Source organism: Scyliorhinus torazame, chromosome 8, assembly GCF_047496885.1.
Source record: "Scyliorhinus torazame isolate Kashiwa2021f chromosome 8, sScyTor2.1, whole genome shotgun sequence".
In the NCBI taxonomy this organism is placed as follows: Eukaryota; Metazoa; Chordata; class Chondrichthyes; order Carcharhiniformes; family Scyliorhinidae; genus Scyliorhinus; species Scyliorhinus torazame.
Genome location: NC_092714.1, coordinates 174708704 through 174729365, shown reverse-complemented (window position 1 = coordinate 174729365; position 20662 = coordinate 174708704). Strand labels below are relative to the sequence as shown.

General features: G+C 46.1%; 1 protein-coding gene across 1 annotated transcript in view; it reads right to left on the bottom strand.

Moving 5' to 3' along the window:
* Positions 1 to 20662, bottom strand: part of pigt (phosphatidylinositol glycan anchor biosynthesis, class T) — a 59653-nt gene that overhangs the window by 19090 nt on the left and 19901 nt on the right. The window contains exons 6-10 of the mRNA XM_072514534.1: positions 20315 to 20402; positions 18812 to 18909; positions 12688 to 12856; positions 9589 to 9789; positions 3993 to 4158 (exon numbers count right to left, since the gene is read on the bottom strand). Coding sequence (XP_072370635.1) covers positions 3993 to 4158; positions 9589 to 9789; positions 12688 to 12856; positions 18812 to 18909; positions 20315 to 20402 — 722 coding nt within the window. The remainder of the gene's footprint in view (positions 1 to 3992; positions 4159 to 9588; positions 9790 to 12687; positions 12857 to 18811; positions 18910 to 20314; positions 20403 to 20662) is intronic.

Below are 20662 nucleotides of genomic sequence, written 5' to 3'. Positions count from 1 at the left end.
GCTGGACGTAGCTCTCCTCGCCAATACAAAGATATCGCAAGCCATCGACGGTTATGTAACCTGCAATCAGAACGGGGAGATCTCACCCTGCACGTTCTGGGAGGCACTGAATGCGGTGATCAGGGGGAGAAATCATAGCTTATAGGGCCCTTAGGGACAAGAAAGAAAGGGCAGCCAAGCAGCGGCTGATCGACTCCATACTGGAGGTGGATCGATGGTACTCCATGGCCCCCACCTTAAAACTGCTGGCGGAGAGGAAAAAGTTGCAGATGGAATTTGATCTGCCCCCCACAAGGAAATGAATGAATAAAAATCGCTTTTTGTCACAAGTAGGCTTCAAATGAAGCCCCTAGTCGCCACATTCCGGCGCCTGTTTGGGGAGGCTGGTACGGGAATTGAACCCGTGCTGCTGGCCTGCTTTGGTCTGCTTTAAATGCCAGCTATTTAGACCAGTGCTAAACCAGCCCCTACAGGGAGTCCACCAGCTCCGCCAAGCATGGAAGGCCCTCTACGAACATGGAGACAAGGCCAGCTAAGAAAGAAAGCAGCCGCAAAAGAGATAACGCAAGTTAGGGACAGAACTGATAAGATGGTAGCAGACCCAAACAAGGCTTTTGCAAACTTTTACCGAGGGCTATACACCGCCGAACCCCCGAGAGGGGGACTCGGTGATGGAACAGTTCCTCAACAGACTGATTTACCGGTGGTGGGGAGGACAGGAAACAAAGGCTGGAAGAACTGGTCAGAACGTGGAATGCATTAATTCTATTAATTCAGGGAAAGCGCTCGGGCTCCTGGTAGACTTTTACAAACAATTTGCAGCAGCGCTGGTCCCGCACTTACGGGAGATGTTCAACTCCTCGCTGTCAAATGGGGTTCTGCCATCACACTGACCCAGGCCTCAATTTCATTGATCATCAAAAAGGATAAAGACCCGACAGAGAGTGACGTATACAGACCCACCTCTCTCTTAAACAATGATGCAAAAGTCCTAGTGAAAGCACTGGCGACACACCTGAAGAGCTGCCTGCCAGAAGTGATCGTGGAAGATCAGACCGGGTTTGTCAAGGGCAGACAACTAACAGTGAACATCAGACGCCTGCTAAAATGTAATAATGACCCCAGTTGAGGAGAGGGCACCAGAGGTGACCGTCTCCCTGGATGCTGAGGAAGCCTTCAATCGAGTAGAATGAAGATACCTCATGGAGGTACTTGAACGGTTTGGATTTGGAACAGGGTTCACAGGGTGGGTGAAGTTCCTGTACAGCGTTCCTACAGCAAGCATACGGATGAACGCCACCAGCTCTGAATACTTTCGGCTGCAGACGGTTACGAGGCAGGGATGAACGTTATCCCTGCTCCTGTTCGCATTGGCAATTGAACCACTGGCCACCACCCTTAGATCGGCGGAGTGGTGGACGGGCATTCGGAGAGGGGGCAGAGAGCATAGAGTCTCGCTCTATGCGGGTGATCAGCTCCTTGACATGTCGAACCCCCTAACCAGCATGGGAAAGATAACAGAATTCCTTAGGGAGTTCGGTGCCTTCTTCGGTTACAAACGCAACCAGGGAATGAGCGAAATCTTCCCGGTGAACCCCTGAGAGGGAGGAGCGGAGTTGGAAGAACTACTGTTAAAAGTGACCCAAACCAAGTTCAGGTACCTGGGGATCCAAGTGGCTCACACCTGGACGAAGCTCCACAAGTAGAACCTCTCCAGCCTGGTGGAGGAGGTGAAGAGGGACCTGCAAAGATGGGACTCACTCCTTCTTTCGCTACCGGGAAGAGTAGATGGTCAAAATGAACATGCTGCCTAGGTTCCTCGTCAAATTTAGGTCACGCCCAATCTTCATCCCCAAATCCTTCTTCATCATGGCCGACAAGTTAATTACGGTCATCGTCTGGTGTGGGAGAAAGCGTCCCTAGGATAGGCAAGACCATTTTACAGCAAGGGTGACACGTGGGAAGCCTGGTCCTACCGAGCTTCCTATTCTACCACTGGGCGGCAAACACGGTGATGGTGAGGGGACTCTAAGAGAACCAGAGGCTGACTGCGTCCGAATGGAGGAGACCTCCTGCATCGGGACGTCTCTCCGAGCGCTGACCACCTCACCACTCCCGGCCCCTCCGCACACACTCCAGGAGCCTGGTGGTAGTGGCCACAATAAGGACATGGAACCAGTTCAGGTGCCGTTTCAAGCTTGGCGAGATATCCATAGAGGCCCCCATCTGCAACAATCATAGGTTCACACCGGCGAGGATAGACGCCACATTTGGAACTTGGAGGGACGACAGATGGACAAAGAGTGAAGGACCTATACATGGACAATAGACTGGTGACCCTGGGGGAGCTCTCAGAAAGGCTCCCAACTCCCGAAAGCGAACAAGCTCAGGTAGCTGCAGCTACTTGACTTTCTCCACAAGGAGACGGAAACCTTCCCCCAGAGAACCATTCACACATTTCTGGACACAATTGTTGGGATGGACTGGTTAGGGCTCGACAAATGAGGCGACATCTACGGACAACTCATAGAAAAGGTCAAGACCCCATTTGTCGAGACCAGGCGGAGCTGTGCACGGAGATGGGGGAGGACTCTTGATCGAAGCGCTGCACAGGATCAGTTCCATCTCCCCCTGCACAAGGCTAAGCCTGAAGCAGCTCAAGGTGGAACCAGCTCAAGGGTTGGTTTAGCTCAGTGGGCTAGACAGCTGGTTTGTAATGCAGAACAAGGCCAGCAGGTTCAATTCCCGTACCAGCTTACCCGAACAGGCGTCGGAATTTGGCGACTAGGGGCTTTTCACAGCAACTTCATACTTGTGACAATAAAAGATTATTATTATTATTACATGGCGCACCTTACGAAGACACCCACGAGCGGGTTCTTCCCGGAAGTGGAGGATAGGTGCGAGCAGTGACAGGGGGGCTCAACCACACCCACATGTTCTGGGTCTGCCCCAGACTAAGGGAGTTCCGGATGGCTTTTTTCGAAGCCATGGTTGTGGGGATCTTCGGTGTGTCAGAGCATCCAGAGCTGTGGACAGGAAAGTAGCGAACGCCATGACCTGCACCTTTCTGAACATCAGACAGAGAAATCTGCTAGGCTGGAAGTCGGCAGTGCCACCCAGGGCCTCGAAGTGGCCCTCAGATCTGGCCGAGTTCCTGCAACTAGAAAAAATCAAATTGTCGATAAGGGAATCCGAGGAGAGATTCCACTACACGTGGAAGAAGTTCACAAACCTCTTTGCAGACCTGTTCGCAGCCAGCAACTAACTGGGGGGGGGCGGGGATTAGATAGTGAGGGGTGGGGGGCGGCGGAGAGGGATAGGAGGGAGGGTAGAGAGGGGAGGCAGTTTATTATTGTTCCTACATTGTTCTGCAAAGTTTTGATATGAAGTGTAAAAATTCCAATAAATATATTTTCAAAAAAAAAGAAAAGGATCAAGCAGTGGTGGGAGGAGGAAAAGGGGAGTGAGATAGGATGGGGGCTTTGGAGCAAAATAATGCGCCGAGTGAAACCAACCTCCTCCTATACAAGGATGAGTCTTATACGATTTAAAGTAGTGCATAGGGTCCACATGACTCAGGCCCGGATGAGTGGGTTTTTCCGGAGGTAGTGGACGGGTGTGAGAGGTGTGGGAGAGGGTCGTCGACCCATGCCGATATGGTCTGGGGGTGTGAAGAGTTGGAGAACTTTTGGGAGGTGGATATTTTTGAAGTGGAGATCGGCTACGCTGCCGAGGGTCGCGGTTTGGTTGGGAGACTTGCACTAGTTTCCCAGGTTGGAGAAAATCAAATTTGTCCTAAGGGGGTCGGAGGAGGGCTTTGAGGTACGGTGGAGGCCATTCATAATTATATTTGAGGAGCTGTTAATGGTGCAAAAGTGTCCAAACTGTATACTCTGTTGGGTGTTATGGTTTTGTTATTATGTTGAACATGTTTGGAATAAAATAACTTTTTTTTTTAAAAACAATATTCTGGTAGCACTGCTTCTTACCTAACGTAAAAGCCATGGTTAGGATCGGGAGGGTACTCGGTCCACTTCAACAAGGCTCTCTCAAACTCAATGCCGATCTTGGTTACAGATTTAGCAGGCAGCTGAATCAGCATCTCCAGTAGATGGGGGCACTCTCTGTCTTTGGCCGGCTGGTAATGGATATAACCTGTCACAAAAAGCACACATTATATGAAAGTGTTTATTGTGAAAACAATAATGCTGTAAACCACTCTGTGACATCGTAATACACAATTAATTATGTTTGAAAACATTCATGAGTCCAATTTACTTGAATACCCAGCAACCTAAAGGAAGTTGCAATCAGTGGGCCAGTGGTATTGACATGTTAAAGGGAACAGTAACAATAAATCCCAGAGCTAGATCGTACATATCTTAAAGCCAAAGGAAGGTTCAGGAAAAAAACTGTGGAGCACCTTAGGAATCATAGAGGATTCAATCCTGGGACTCACCATTCACCAAAAATTTAACTGGACCAGCCATATAAATACTATGGCTGTTAGAACAGGCCAGAGGCTGTGAATTTAGTGATTCAACTCGTTACTCCCCAAAGTCTGTACATCATCTACTAGACCTTCCTGTTTATTCCCTTATCTCCCCTTTCTTTTATTTTGCCAGTTTCTCTCTTTCTCTCTCTCCCCCCTTTCTATCGCTCTGTGTTTGTATGTCTTGCGTGTGTAGAGGGTGGGGGCAAGTTAAAATGGGAATTAGATAATAGTTAACCAGTTATATTTGCTGGATATTTAATTATAATTCCTGTTACAAATAAACAGTGATTGTGTTTAAACTTACAAAGCTGGAGACTGATTATTGGGCAGCCAAGGGCCAAAGACTTTGAGTATCTTTCTAAAAATAATTGGTTAATTCACTTGTGCTGTGCCTCTGGATCAAGTGGGGCTGGAATTAACCGCGCACTAGCCCAGGGTGTCGCAATACAAGGCACAAGTCAAGAATGTGATGAAATATTCTACCCTGGCCTGGATGAGTGCAGCCCCTACAACGCTCATGAAGCTGACACCATCCAGTATAAAGCAACGTGCTTGATCAGCACCCCATCCACCACCTTCAACATCCATTCCCTTCCCCACTAACACACTGTGGCTGCAGCGTGTACCATCTACAAGATGCATTGCTGCAATTCTTCTACAGCACTTCCTAAGCTCAGGGACTCTACCATCTAGAACGACAAGGGCAGTAATTGCATGAGAACACCAACTTTAAGTTCCTCGCCAAGCCACACACCATCCTGACTTGGAACTATTTACCATCTTTCACTGTCGCTGGGCCAAAATCCTGGAACTCCCTCCCGAACATCACTGTGGGTGTTCCTGAACTAGATGGAGTGCAGTGGTTCAAGAGACTCACGTTCACCTTTTCAAAGGCAATTGGGGTTGGGCAATAAATACTGGCCTCGTCAGCAACATTTAATACCCAAGATATTTTTAAAATTACTAAAACTGGGTTCAACGTGGGGGTCGGGGGAGGCGGGGGGGGGATTTTCACAATCATTGCCAAGGCTATAATGTATGTAGCACATTAACCACCTGTTTTAAAACTTGTCCAAAGTTAACCTCATGGAATTTGGAGATGAAAATCCGATGGATTCTATAAGGAGTAGGGAAGATGCTGGGTTCTACCATCAAGGAAGAAATAGCGAGGCATCTGAATGGGAATTGTCCCATTGGGCAGATGCAGCATGGGTTCATAAAGGGCAGGTCGTGCCTAACTAATTGAGTGGAATTTTGTGAGGACATTACCAGTGCGGTAGACAACGGGGAGCCAATGAATGTGGTATATCTGGATTTCCAGAAAGCTTTTGACAAGGTGCCACACAAAAGGTTGCTGCATAAGATAAAGATGCATGGCATTAAGGGGAAAGTAGTAGCATGGACAGAAGATTGGTTAATTAATAGAAAGCAAAGAGTGGGGATTAATGGGTGTTTCTCTGGTTGGTAATCAGTAGCTAGTGGTGTCCCTCAGGATTCGGTGTTGGGCCCACAATTGTTCACAATTTACATAGAATATTTGGAGTTGGGGACCAAGTGCAATGTGTCCAAGTTTGCAAACGACACTAAGATGAGTGGTAAAGCAAAAAGTGCAGAGGATATTGGAAGTCTGCAGAGGGATTTGGATAGTTTAAGTGATAGTTTAAGGGTCTGGCAGATGGAATACAATGTTGATAAATGTGAGGTTATCCATTTTGGTAGGAATAACAGCAAAAGTGATTATTATTTAAATGATAAAAAATTAAAACATGTTGCTGTACAGAGGGACCTAGGTTCCTAGTGCATGAGTCACAAAAAGTTGGTTTACAGGTATAACAGGTGATTAAGAAGGCGAATGGAGTGTTGTCCTTCATTGCCAGAGGGATGGAGTTTAAGACGAGGGAGGTTATGCTGTATAAGGTATTGGCGAGGCTACACCTGGAGTATTGTGTTCAGTTTTGGTCTCCTTACCTGAGAAAGGACATACTGGCGCTGGAGGGTGTGCAGAGGAGATTCACTAGGTTAATCCCAGAGCTGAGGGGGTTGGATTATGAGGAGAGGTTGAGTAGACTAGGACTGTACTCGTTGGAATTTAGAATGATGCGGGGGGATCTTATAGAAACATATTAAATTATGAAGGGAATAGATAGGATAGATGCCGGGGGTTGTTTCCACTGGCGGGTGAAAGCAGAACTAGAGGGCATAGCCTCAAAATAAGGGGAAGTAGATTTAGGACTGACCTTACGAGGAACTTCTTCACCCAAAGGGTTGCGAATCTATGGAATTCCCTGCCCAGTGAAGCAGCTGAAGCTCCTTCATTAAATGTTTTCAAGATAAAGATAGATAGTTTTTTGAAGGATAAAGGATTATGGTGTTTGGGTGGGAAAGTGGAGCTGAGTCACTGTCCGTGTGGAGTTTTTATTCATAAAGGGCAGGTCGTGCCTAACTAATTTAGTGGAATTTTTTCCACTAACTAATTTCGTGGAATTTTTTGAGGACATTACCAGTGCGGTAGACAACGGGGAGCCAATGGATGTGGGATATCTGGATTTCCAGAAAGCTTTTGACAAGGTGCCATGATCTCATTGAATGGCGGAGCAGGCTCAAGGGGCCAGATGGCCTACTCCTGCTCCTGGTTCTTATGTATAAAACTTTTCCAGCAGCTGTCAAGAGCAAAGGGTCACATCATGGAAGTATTAAACGGTTCAGATAAAGTAAGCCAATATCATTTTTTCAAAGCAACTCAGGAAAGTAGGGCCTGAGGATGTCAATGGAAATTATTCAAAAATAATCTTACCATATATATCAGGATTAATCTATATACTGGATGTAGAATAGACTAATAGGCGATAGAATTTTGAGTGCCAATCAAAAGCAAATCAGATGCCATGACAGAAGAAGTAATATACATTGAGAATTAATTTTGATGGACTGAATGCTCTTTTTCCCATCCCTTGTAATAGATATAATGTATCGGGCAGCCCGGTAGCATTGTGGATAGCACAATTGCTTCACAGCTCCAGGGTCCCAGGTTTGATTCCGGCTTGGATCACTGTCTGTGCGGAGTCTGCACATCCTCCCCGTGTGTGCGTGGGTTTCCTCCGGGTGCTCCGGTTTCCTCCCACAGTCCAAAGATGTGCAGGTTAGGTGGATTGGCCATGATAAATTACCCTTAGTGTCCAAAATTGCCCTTGGTGTTGGGTGGGGTTGCTGGGTTATGGGGATAGGGAGGAGGTGTTGACCTTGAGTGGGTGCTCTTTCCAAGAGCCGGTGCAGACTCGATGGGCCGAATGGCCTCCTTCTGCACTGTAAATTCTATGATATCTGAGATATTGTGCCACTGACTGACTGGCTGTGGCGGAGTCACAAGAATGGCAATCTCTCCTGGCTCCCCAGCACCACCTACAGGTGGTATAAATAACACAACTCCAAACACAGGAGGTGAGGAATGAGAAACAGATACTCACCCCCTCATCCAGCTCTCAGAACACTTTCATCTCCTTAGTTCCAGGCCCCTGGTAAATGAGCAGAATCCCTGTTTCTCTTTGAGCGCTTCAGTTGGAGCAGATTCTAATTCAAAGGGGATTCTCATCCTCCAAGATGGAAGGAAATTCCCCAGAAAACAGCACCACGGGGTTTTACGGTTCGCAAAGTGTGCAAACTTATGTGACATCTGAATAGCTAAACATTTAAAACAAATTATTTGCAGATGCTGGGAATTTTAAATTAAAGCTTAACACGTGGCAGACCTGTCAGCATCTTAAAAGGACAAGGCGGGTTAGCAGGGATATACAAGTTGTGTACTTTACTTTGGAGTCGTGGCAGGTATGTTTTTTTCTTTCACATGATTATATCCTGGGGTAGGCCAACAGCAGAGACAAAAGGAATGTCAAAAGAAATTGCCAAAGGCTGTAGATCAGTTATGCAAATGGCCAAATTTAAAACATTGCCGGTGATGAGGTTGCATTTGAAGATTCAACTCTTCTAATTTTAAAACTTGGATAATGATCAACACCATCCTTAATTTTCCTTACCCAAATGGGGTGAGATCCAGCCATCTCAATCTTCTATCATAGCCCAGTACCCACTTTGTTGCCTTTCCTTGAGTCAGGTTCAACTCATTTTCTTTCTTGTGGGCCTCTTCCCCATCAGCGCACTCATTGACTGCCGGTGCCTCTTCATCTCGGTCACATCCAAGACAGCAGACACCATCTCGTTCTACCCACTGCTGCCACGCCCCTCCCCAAACTTGGCAGCATGTTATTTTCAAAATCAATAATAGTAGGACTACCAATGATGTCATTCCAAGCCCATTGTTTCATTTATGTACCTTTAGCAGGATAGTAAGTTTTTTTAATTCATTCAGGGGATTTGGGCATCGCCGACTGAGCCAGCATATATTGCCCATCCTTAACTATCCTCCATTTCAGAGGGCATTTGAGAATCAACCACATTGAAGTGGATCTGGAGTCACATGTCTGGAGTCACAGGCCAGGTAAGGATGGCAGATTTCCTTCCCGAAAGGACATTGGTGAACCAGATGGGTTTTTTCCCCCATAAATTTAGAGTACCCAATTCACTTTTTCCAATTAAAGGGCAATTTAGCATGGCCAATCTGCCTAGCCTGCGCATTTTTGGGTTGTGGGGGCGAAACCCACGCAAACACGGGGAGAATGTGCAAACTCCACACGGACAGTGACCCAGAGCCAGGATCGAACCTGGGACCTCGGCGCCGTGAGGCAACAGGGCTAACCCACTGCGCCACTGTGCTGCCCACCAGATGGGTTTTTATGGCAATCGACAATGGTTTCACGGTCACCATTAGGCTTTTAATTCCAGATTTTTATTCAAATTTCACCATCTGCCGTGGTGGGATTCGAACCTGGGTCTCTGGATTACCGGTTACAAGACCACCACGCCACTGCATCCCCTATTTTAAGATGTGTTTGGCGTGACAAGAGAATCCTGTGTCGTAGGTCACGTGAAGAAATAACTGTATCCCCGTTAGCTCACCACTTCAATCCTCGTGAAAGGGAGAGACATCAAAGGAAGAAGAAAAGTGGCAGGAAAGAGAGGGAAGACTGGCAGCTTACTTGGTTTGTTCTCTTTGCCCTTGGCGGTGATGGTGAGTGTGTGGACATAGAGCCGAAGATACCATGGCACAATTTCCATCAACAACACTGGGAATGCCCGGCAGGGGTGATTATTATAGATCAAGGTGTTGATTTTGCCTGACTGGAGACCAAAGCCACTCACATATCTCTCTGCGTAGAAGACAGGCACTTCAGGTGTCACTGCACAGAAATCAGAAGTAACAGTCAGATTCTTGAATAGCCGTTGGACAGCTCTTGTAAACGTTTAGAACATTCTAAAAATACCAAAGCCCTTGTTTTATGTGGCCAATGGATGTAATTTAAATTGACATTAATTTCTTTCACAGTGCAACTATAAGTCATAGCATTCTAAATTCACCTTGTGCTTTAATCATTTCAAAAGTCCCCTTTTCAATATAATGCAGGCTGTGACAATTAGTCCAACAGCTAGTGCACTGATCCCTGTCTGATTATCTATCCCCTTTGTTCTCTCGCCCAAGTAGAAAAGCTATCTCATCATAGCTCAGCACAACAACGGAGGGAAAATTGAGAATTAAACAGAATCAGGTAGAATTTGCAGCCCACCACTCTCTGGGTTGTCTCTGGTTGGTGATAAGTCACTACAATGTCAGAAAGTCATGTATCCACATGTTACAAAACCCCTCTTAGATAAACAGCTTCCTATGTAGGTCCATCCCTTTCTTCCCATTTCTCATTTTGCTCGGGTATGTTTCCAGAGGGGTAATCACCTAAGCTATCACGTCTCATGTAAAGCTAGTCGGCAAATACTGGCAGATTATCTGACCAGAGTGAATTGATAGCTAAGCCCAGCCTGTCTTCATCAGAATGCTCACACAGGAGAATTTTCAGCAAAAGGATGGCAGTGCTCAAATATAGAAATATGTTTGACCTTCGGTCCCCTAGACCATCAATTCTGAGCTTTCAGCAACCAATGACAAAGGAGTTTCTGGCACTTAGATATCAGGCAGTATGAGATTCATGTACTTACAGCATACAAAGACAAACTAAGGTGTATGTCAAGCCAGAATTGATTGAGTCCAGCTTTCCTGTACTCATATTTACTCCAACCCAGGTTTCTGTCCTTACTGCATAAAGACATCCAAGACTTCTGTCATTGCTGCTTGGAGTCAGTTTCAGGTTCCTGTAGTTACTGAATAGAATAAGACTGAGGTTTCTGTACTGTGTACAGTCAAAGCTTCCTGTAGTGCTTGTACAGTCAGTCAGAGAAGGCTGCACCTAGCTTCACTATCAGTGTCAATAATGAAAAAGGCTAATGGAATAATGGACTTTATAACTTGAGGAATAGATGGTAAAAGTTGTGCTTCAGTTGTAAAAAAGCCTGGTTAGACCACCCCTAAAAGCAGTCTGGAAACTACACATAAGGAAAGATCACCAGCCTCCAAAATTAGGAATCACTTCCAGACACAAAGAGTGATAGAAACTGCAATCTACCCGGCATGTGGAAAATTGTCCAGCTATGTCCTGTACACAAAAAGCAGGACAATTACCACCCCTTCAGTCTATTCTCATATGAAACTGGTGGAAGGGGTCATCAACAGCACTATCAAGTGGCACTTGCTTAGCGATAATCTGTTCAAAGAGGCTCAGATTCTGTTCCGTCAGGGCCCCTCAACTCCTGACCTCATTATAACCTTGTTTCAAACATGGACAAAAGAGCTGAACTTCAGGAGGTGAGATGAGAGTGACTGCCCTAGACATCAAGACAACATTTGACTGAGTATGGCATCAAGGAGCCCTAGCTAAACTGGAGTCAATGGGAATCAGGAGGAAAATTCTCCACTGGTTGGAGAAATACCTAGCACAAAGGAAGATGGTTAATTGTTGGAGGTCAATGATCTCAGTTCCAGGTCATTACTGCTGGAGTTCCTCAGGATAGAGTCATAGGCACAACCATCTTCAGCTGTTTCATCAATGACCTCCCTTCCATCATAAGATCAGATGTGGGGACGTTTGCAAAATGTTCAGCACAATTCGCGGCAATACCTGGACAATATCCAGGCTTGGGCCGACACGTAACATCCGTGCCACACAAATGCCGGGCAATGACCACCTTCAACAAGAGAGAATTTAACCATTTCAGTTAACATTCAATGGCATTACCATCATGAATCCCCCACTATCAACATCCGGTGACTCCAAGAACAGGCCAGAGGCTGGGAATTCTGCATTGAGTGACTCATCTCCTGACTCCCCAAAGCCTATCCACCATTTACAAGGCAGAAGTCAGGAGTGCGATGTAATACCCTCCACTTGCTTGGATGAATGCCACTCCTACAACACTCAAGGGGCTTGATACCATCCAGGACAAAGCAGGCCACTTGATTGGCAGATCATCCACAAATATTCATTCCCTCCACCACAGTTGCACAGTGGATACCACCTTCAGGAGGCACTGCAGGAAGTCACCACGGTTCCTTAGACACACCTTCCACAACCGCTACCATCTAGAAGGGCAAGGACAGCAGATACCTGGGAACACCACCACCTGGAGGTTCCCCTCCAAGCCACTCACCATCCCGACTTGGAAAAATATCACCGTTCTTTCACTGCCACTGGGTCAAATTTCTGAAACTGCCTCCAGCACTGTGGGTGTACCTCCACCACAGGGATTGCAGCGTTTCAAGAAGACAGCTCACCACTACCTTCTTGAGGGCAATTAGGGATGGACAATAAACGCTGGCCTAGCCAGTGATGCGCACAACCCATGACTAAATAAAAATAAAATCCTCTGCCCAAAAAACATTTGAAGCTGGATGAATTGCTAATTATAAAACCGAGATTGATGGACTTTGTTAGAAAGGTATTCCAGGAAAAGGGGAAATGGCACCTAGATATACGGAGTTAGATTGTAGAACACCCGTGATGTAATTGACTGGCAGGATCGGTGGGGCTGTCCCTCCTTTATTGGGTCAGGCATCGCAGAGCGGGTGGTTGCGAAAATTCCAAATAGACTATTAAAGAGGGCGCCCAATCTGTAGGCTCCTTGCCCGACTGTGTACGGTCTGTTAGAGGCTCCTGTACTGACTGTAAACAGCAAATCATGATTCCTGAACTTACCAAGCGGTTTGGACAATTTCCATTTTAAGGCTATGTTTAACGAGTGTGATGAAGCGCTGTACAGCTGAGGATTCAGCAGGTTGTACACAGCATAGGATCGCCACTTCCCATGAACTGTTGTGTTAAGCACCACGGGTGCTGGTGGTATCAGCTCATAGGTGTCATTAACCTAGAAAGTTGAAAAGCAGAATTATGTAATTTTTTTAACATCCTTGTAAAAAAAAACTCTTACATATTTTCATCCCATTTTCATATTAAGTGAAAGGAGCTGATAGGATGGAATCAGGTCCTGGTACTCGTCTGCAACCAATAATGTCTGTGTAATACAGACACAGAACATTAGTATCATGTAAGCTCATTGTTCCTGCACATCAACCAGTTCCCACATCCAAGTTATCATAGAATTTACAGTGCAGAAGGAGGCCATTTGGCCCATCGAGTCTGCACTGGCCCTTGGAAAGAGCACCCTACCTAAGCCCACACCGTAACCCAGTAACCCCATCTAACCTTTTTGGACACTAAGAGCAATTTAACATGGCCAATCCACCTAGCCTGCACAGCTTTGAATTGTGGGAGAAAACCGGAGCACCCGGAGGAAACCCACGCAGACACGGGAAAACATGCAGACACTGCACAGGCAGTGACGCAAGCCGAGAATCGAACCTGGGACCCTGGAGCTGTGAAGCAACTTGACTAACCACTGTGCTACCGTGCTGCCCTAGGTTCAACCACATTGCTGTATGGCTGGAGGCACATGTAGGCGAGGCCAGACCAGGGAAACAAAACCCACCTCAGTAACTAGGGAAACAGACCCCACTATCAGGAACCAGGGAAACCAATCCCCACCTTCAGTAACCAGGGAAACAAACCCCACCGCCAGTTACCAGGGAAAACAAACCCCACCATCAGTAACCAGGGAAACAAACCCCACCATCAGTAACCAGGGAAACAAACCCCACCATCAGTAACCAGGGAAACAAACCCCACCGCCAGTTACCAGGGAAAACAAACCCCACCATCAGTAACCAGGGAGAACAAACCCCACTGTCTGTACCAGGGAGAAAAAAAAGCACCATCAGTAACCAGGAAACCGACCCCTCCATCAGTAACCAGGGAAACAAACCCCACCATCAGTAACCAGGGAAACAAACCCCACCGTCAGTAACCAGGAAACAGACCCCACCGTCAGTAACCAGGGAAAGAAAACCCCACCGTCAGTAACCAGGGAAACAAACCCCACCGTCAGTAACCAGGGAAACAAACCCCACCGTCAGTAACCAGGGAAACAAACCCCACCATCAGTAATCAGGGATACCAAACCCCCCCGTCAGTAACCACAGAATCACAGGAAAATACGGCGCAGAAAAGGCCCTTCGGCCCATCGAGTCTGCATCACCGCATGAAAGGCACCTGATCTGCCAATCCTAATCACATTTGCCCACACTTGGCCCATAGCCTCGAATGCTAAGATGTGCCCAGTGCTCATCCAGGTACTTTTTAAAGGATGTGAGCCATCCCGCCTCTACCGCCCTCCCAGGAAGTGCGTTCCAGACCATCACCAACCTCTGGGTACAAAGGTTTTTCCTCAAAACCCCTTGAACCTCCCGCCCCTCACCTTGAACTTGTGTCCCCACGTAACCGACCATTCAACTAAGGGGAATAGCTGTTCCCTATCCACCTTGTTCATGCCCCTCATAAATTTGTACACCTCGATCAGGTCGCCCCTCAGTCTTCTCTGCTCCAGCGAAAACAATCCAAGCCTAGTTAACCTCTCTTCTTCTTGGAAATGTTCCATCCCAGGCAACTCTCCTGGTGAAACCTGCACCCCATCCAGTGCAATCACATCCTTCCTGTAATATGCCAACCAGAACTGCACACAGTATTCCAGCTGTTCTATATAACTCCAATATAACTTCCTTGCTTCTATAATCTATGCCACGATTGATAAAGGCAAGTGTACCATTTGCCTTTTTCACTACCGTATTAACCTGCCCTTCTGCCTTCAGAGATCTATTTACAAACACACCAAGGCCTCTGTTCCTCAGGACTTCCCAGTGTGGTGCCATTCATTGAATATTTCCTTGTCAAATTGCTCCTTCCAAGTGTAACACCTCACACTTTTCAGAATTAAATTCCATCTGCCATTATTCTGCCATTTGACCATCCCATCTATATCTTCTTGTAACCCAAGACTCTCAGCCTCACTGTTAACCACCCGGCCTATCTTTGTGTCATCCACAAACTTACTGATCCTATCCCCCACATAGTCATCTATGTCATTTATATAAATGACGAATAATCGGGGACCCAGCACAGATCCCTGTGGTACGCCACTGGACACTGGCTTCCAGTCACTAAAGCAGCCGTTATCACCCTCTGTTTCCTACAGCTCAGCCAGCTTTGAATCCACCTTATCAAGTTCCCCTGTATCCCATGGGCATTTGCCTTCTTTATAAGTCTCCCATGTGGGACCCTGTCAAATGCTTTGCTGAAATCCATGTAAACTACATCAACTGCACTACCTTCATCTACACACTTAGTCATGTGCTCAAAAAATTCAATCAAATTTGGAAGGCATGACCTCCCTCTGACAAAGCCAAGCTGACTATTCCTGACCAAACCTTGCCTCTCCATGTGGAGATAGATTCTATTCTTCAGAATTTTCTCCATTAGTTTCCCCAACACCGTCGTGAGGCTCACTGGCCTGTAGTTCCCTGGCTTATCCCTACAGCCTTTCTTAAATAGTGGAAGTACATTCATCGTTCTCCAGTCCTCAGGCACCTCTCCCGTGGCCAGAGAAGAATTCAAAATTTGAATCAGGGCCCCTGCAATCTCCTCCCTCACCTCCCACAGCAACCTGGGACACAATTCAGCCGGACATGGAGATTTGGCCACTTTTAAGCCTCCCAACACCTCCATTACCTTGTCACTCCCTATGACAGCTTGTTCAATAACCTCACCATCTCTCTCCCTGAGTTCCATATCTGCCTCCTCATTCTCTTAGGTGAAGACAGATGTGAAATATTCATTTAACACCCTACCAATGTCCTCTGGCTCCACCCACAGATTCCCCTTTGGTCCCCATTGGGCCCTACTTTTTCCCTAGTTATCCTCTTCCCATTAATATACTTATAGAATATCTTGGAATTTTCCCTACTTTTACCAGCTGGAGATTTCTCATATCCCCTCTTTGCTCTCCTGAATGCTTTCTTAAGCACCATCCTGCGCTTTCTGTACTCCACGAAAGCCTCCGTTGATTTGCTCCCCTTGTACTTATTAAAAGCCTCTCTTCCTTCTCATTGTATCCTGAATATCTCTGGTCATCCACGGTTCTCTGGGCTTGTTAATCCTTCCCATTACCCTAGAGGGAACATATTGGGCCTGTACCCTCCCCATTTCCTCTTGAACACCCCCACTGCTTTTCTGTAGATCTCCCAACCAGTAACTTGTTCCAATCTATCTTGGCCAGATCCTACCTTATTTTACTAAAGTCCTCTCTCTCTCTCAATCCAAGATCTTTTTCTGAAATTTGTCTATTTCCCTGTCTATAACAAACTTAAATTGCACCATGTTGTGGTCACTATCACTAAAATGCTCCCCCACCACATATCAACCACCTGTCCGGCTTCATTCTCCAGAATTAGGCCCTTGGTGCACCCTCCACATGATGAGCTAAATGTATACATTTTACGAACTCTGCTCCATCTAGGCCCTTAACACAATAACAAAGAAAGAACAAAGAGCAAAGAAAAGTACAGCACAGGAACAGGCCCTTCGGCCCTCCAAGCCAGTGCCGACCATGCTGCCCGACTAAACTACAATCTTCTACACTTCCTGGGTCCGTATCCCTCCATTCCCATCCTATTCATGTATTTGTCAAGGTGCCCCTTAAATGGCACTATCGTCCCTGCTTCCACCACCTCCTCCGGCAGCAAGTTCCAGGCACCCACTACACTCTGTGTAAAAAAACGTTTTTTCCCTGCCTCGCACATCTACTCTAAATCTTGCCCCTGTCACCTTAAACCTATGCCCCCTAGTAATTCACCGCTCTACCCTGGAGATAAGCCTCTGACTATCCACTCTGTCTATGCCCCTCATAATTTTGTAGACCTCTATCAGGTCGCCCCTCAACCTCCGTCGTTCCAGTGAGAACAAACCGAGTTTATTCAACCGCTCCTCATAGCTAATGCCCTCCATACCAGGCAACATTCTGGTAAATCTCTTCTGCACACTCTCTAAAGCCTCCACATCCTTCTGGTAGTGTGGCGACCAGAATTGAACACTATACTCCAAGTGTGGCCTAACTAAGGTTCTATACAGCTGCAACATGACTTGCCAATTCTTATACTCAATGCCCCGGCCAATGAAGGCAAGCATGCTGTATGCCTTCTTGACTACCTTCTCCACCTGTGTTGCCCTTTTCAGTGACCTGTGGACCTGTACTCCTAGATCTCGCTGACTTTCAATACTCTTGAGGGTACTACCATTCACTGCATATTCCCTACCTGCATTAGACCTTCCAAAATACATTACCTCACATTTGTCCGGATTAAACTCCATCTGCCATCTCTCCATCCAAGTTTCCAAACAATCTAAATCCTGTTGTATCCTCTGACAGTCCTCATCGCTATCCGCAATTCCACCAACCTTTGTGTCGTCTGCAAACTTACTAATTAGACCAGTTACATTTTCCTCAAAATATCCTAGTTAATGTTGGGAAAGTTGATATCACCCACTATAATTACCCAATTATTATTTTTTCACACTTCTGTAAATTGTGCACATATTTGCTCCTCAATTTCATGCTGGCTATTTGGGCATCTATAATAAACACCTAGCAATGTGGCTGTCCCATTTTTGTTCTCAAGCTCAACCCACAAAGTTCCATTTAACACCATCCCCAAGATATCACCTCACCTTTCTGCAGTAATTGACTCCTTTTTAAAATAAATTTAGAGTACCCAATTATTTTTTTTCCAATTAAGGGGCAATTTAGCGTGGCCAATTCACCTAACCTGCACATCTTTGGGTTGTGGGGGGGAAACCCACACAGACATGGGGAGACTGTGCAAACTTCACAGAGACAGTGACCCAGGGCCGGGATTCGAACCCAGGTCCTCAGCGCTGTAGTCCCAGTGCTACCACTCCGCCACGTGCCGCCCACACAGTAATTGACTGCTAAACTAATGCAAAGCCTCCCCCTCTTTTGCCCCCTCCCCCGTCCCTCCTGAAGATTCTGTATCCCGGGATGTTAAGCTGCCAATCCTGCCCCTTGCTCAACCCACGTCTCCGTGATGGCTGTCATAATATCCATTCATGTATATAATGAGATGTAGACAGGCAGTGATTGACACATAGGATGACCAGTAAGCATACAACACAGCACAGCCTATCACCAGACAGGACACTACCACTATAAAGCCAGAGGGCACTAGGTTTCCCGCTCTCTCGGGACCCAGCTACTGAGACAGTCAGAGTCCACGAGCTAGCAAGCACAAACACCATGCGGTAGCTATTAAGTCTGGTCAGGCTACTACAAGGTCACTAGTCAGATAAGTGTAGTGTCGACCCACAGCTGAATATGTACAGCAGTTCATCTAGTTGAATAAAACAGTGTTGGATCTTCTCCTGTGTTAGACGTTTGTTTCTAACTTCCCTGCATCGAGTGCAGTCCACATCGTACCAACCTGCCTAACACATCAATGGCTACTATAATCATAATTCCATGTGTTGATCCTCCTCCTTTATTCATCCGTTTTATCTATACTCTGGGCATTAAAGTAGAGGCCATTCAGCCTTGTCTTACTCTCCTGAAACCTAATCCGCTGTATTCCCTCTGACCTGATTGCTTTTCTATGTTATACTGTGTCCCTATTCTGCAAACAGTCTGCGTCCCCTCCCGCTGCCAAATTAGACACTACTGTCAATAATCTGGGAAACAGACCACACTGTCAGTAACGATGGAAACAAACTCCACCGTCAGTAACCAGAGAACCAAACCCCACCGTCAATAACCAGGGAAACAAACCCCACTGTCAGTAACCAGGGAAACAAGCCCCACAAGGCAGTTGCTTGGGTAGACCTTGTGAGGGGATTACAAAATGGATCTGTATCTATTCAATACCTTATCTTTGTCTGTGATGTCCACATAAATTGTACTTTGTGACGCTAGAGGGCACACCTCTGTCAATGTCCGGGAAAACATCTTAAATAGTGACCACTCTGCAAAATACCAACAATGCAGCAGAGTAAATGACAAGGTCCAACAACGTTACATTTAAGTATTCTCTTTGCTTGTGGGTGAGTGCACGGTGTGTTTTACCCAGTTTGGTTCAGATTTGAACTCCGTGCCCTGATGTAACTGAGATTTGCTTGTTCTTGGTCAGAACACTAAATGGGGAACGTAACAGCTGTGCTTCAATTTGGTTGACAAACAGGGAGGATTACAAACCGAGTTCACCCTGTGCACAGTATTATTCCTATCAATCAACAACCTACATTTATGTTTCACCTGTGATACAGAATAACATCTCGAGGCACTTTGCAGAGACATAATGCGACAAAACTGGATACAGCCAAAGAATCATTTGGACGGGAGGCCAAAAGCTTGGTGAAAGAGATGAGTTTGAAGAGCAGCTGCAAAGGAGGAGTAGAAGACCAAGAGATGGAGAAATTTAGGATGGGAAGTTCAGAGTTCGATGGCCTAGACGGCACAACAACCAGCTATATTTACATTGAGTTTTTAATGTAGTCAATATCTCAAGGTCATCATGGGACAGAATCTGATACTGAGTCACATTGAGATGTTATGACAGGCGACCCAAAGGTGATCAATGAAGGAGGTTTAAAAGAGTGTCTGAAAGGTAGGGAGGTAGTGAAAGTGTGAGGCTTACAGGCAGAACTTCAAAGCTTAGGGCTTCTGCAGCTGTAGCCACAGTCACCAGTGGTTATATAAAGGTTCAAAATAACTGCTTTCCTTTTTGCTCAATGCCTTAATTTGTTAACCATCGAGAATAAAAGTTAAGCAATTTATTAGCAAACAGAAAATCAAGCACCAAATGCTGGCAACGTCTGGCCACTTAGTCAGCAGGAAGGGCGTTAACATTTCAGGTGTAAAACCTAAAATGTTTTGGCTCAGTGGCTGGCACCCTGATCCCACATACCCCACCTTACTTCCAGTCACAATGTTGTGGGTTCAGGCTCCACTCCAGAGACTTGGAAACATAAGTCAGACTTGACACTTTAGCACTGAGGGAGCTTTGCATGTCTTTCAGATGTGTCATTAACCCAAGGTCCCGCCTATCGGCGAGTGTAAAGATTTCATGGAACATTGCAACGGCAAACAGAGGAATTCTTCCCAACCAATATCAGACAAAGCAGAATAGTTGGTCATTATCTTGTTCCCACATTTTGCAGCAGTGACTACATTCGAAACGTATCTGGCTGTAAAACATTTTGCGAATCCTGAGATGGTGAAAGGTGCAATATAAATGTAGGTTCTCACTTATTTAATCTCTTTGATGAAAGGTTCACATCTAAAATATTAAGCTGTTCTTCACCCTCAGATGCTGATGTGTTTGTGGTCAGATCCCAGCATTTTCTTTTGTTTCAAACCCGATGTACCTACCTCGTTTTCCAGAACCGGAGGAATAGAGGTCAAACACGACAGACAGGCTCTGTGTCAGCTCCCAGGAGGTATTGGTGCAAAGCTCATTCTAGACAGACAGCAGAAAAAAAACCTTCTGTTTAATAAGAACACAAAAATGTAAGACGCAAGAAATTACAGATATTACAAAGGCTTTTACAGTCACTCTTGAATTGCATTTTATAAATTGCTAACCAATCAAAAAGACACTGTTGATGCCTGGAGCACCATGACGCCAAATATATTAATTCTACTATGTGGAACATCAAGTGGGAAGAAAATCCCTTGTATTTATGCAAATCTGCACCCTCTGTATATGTATCTGAGGTC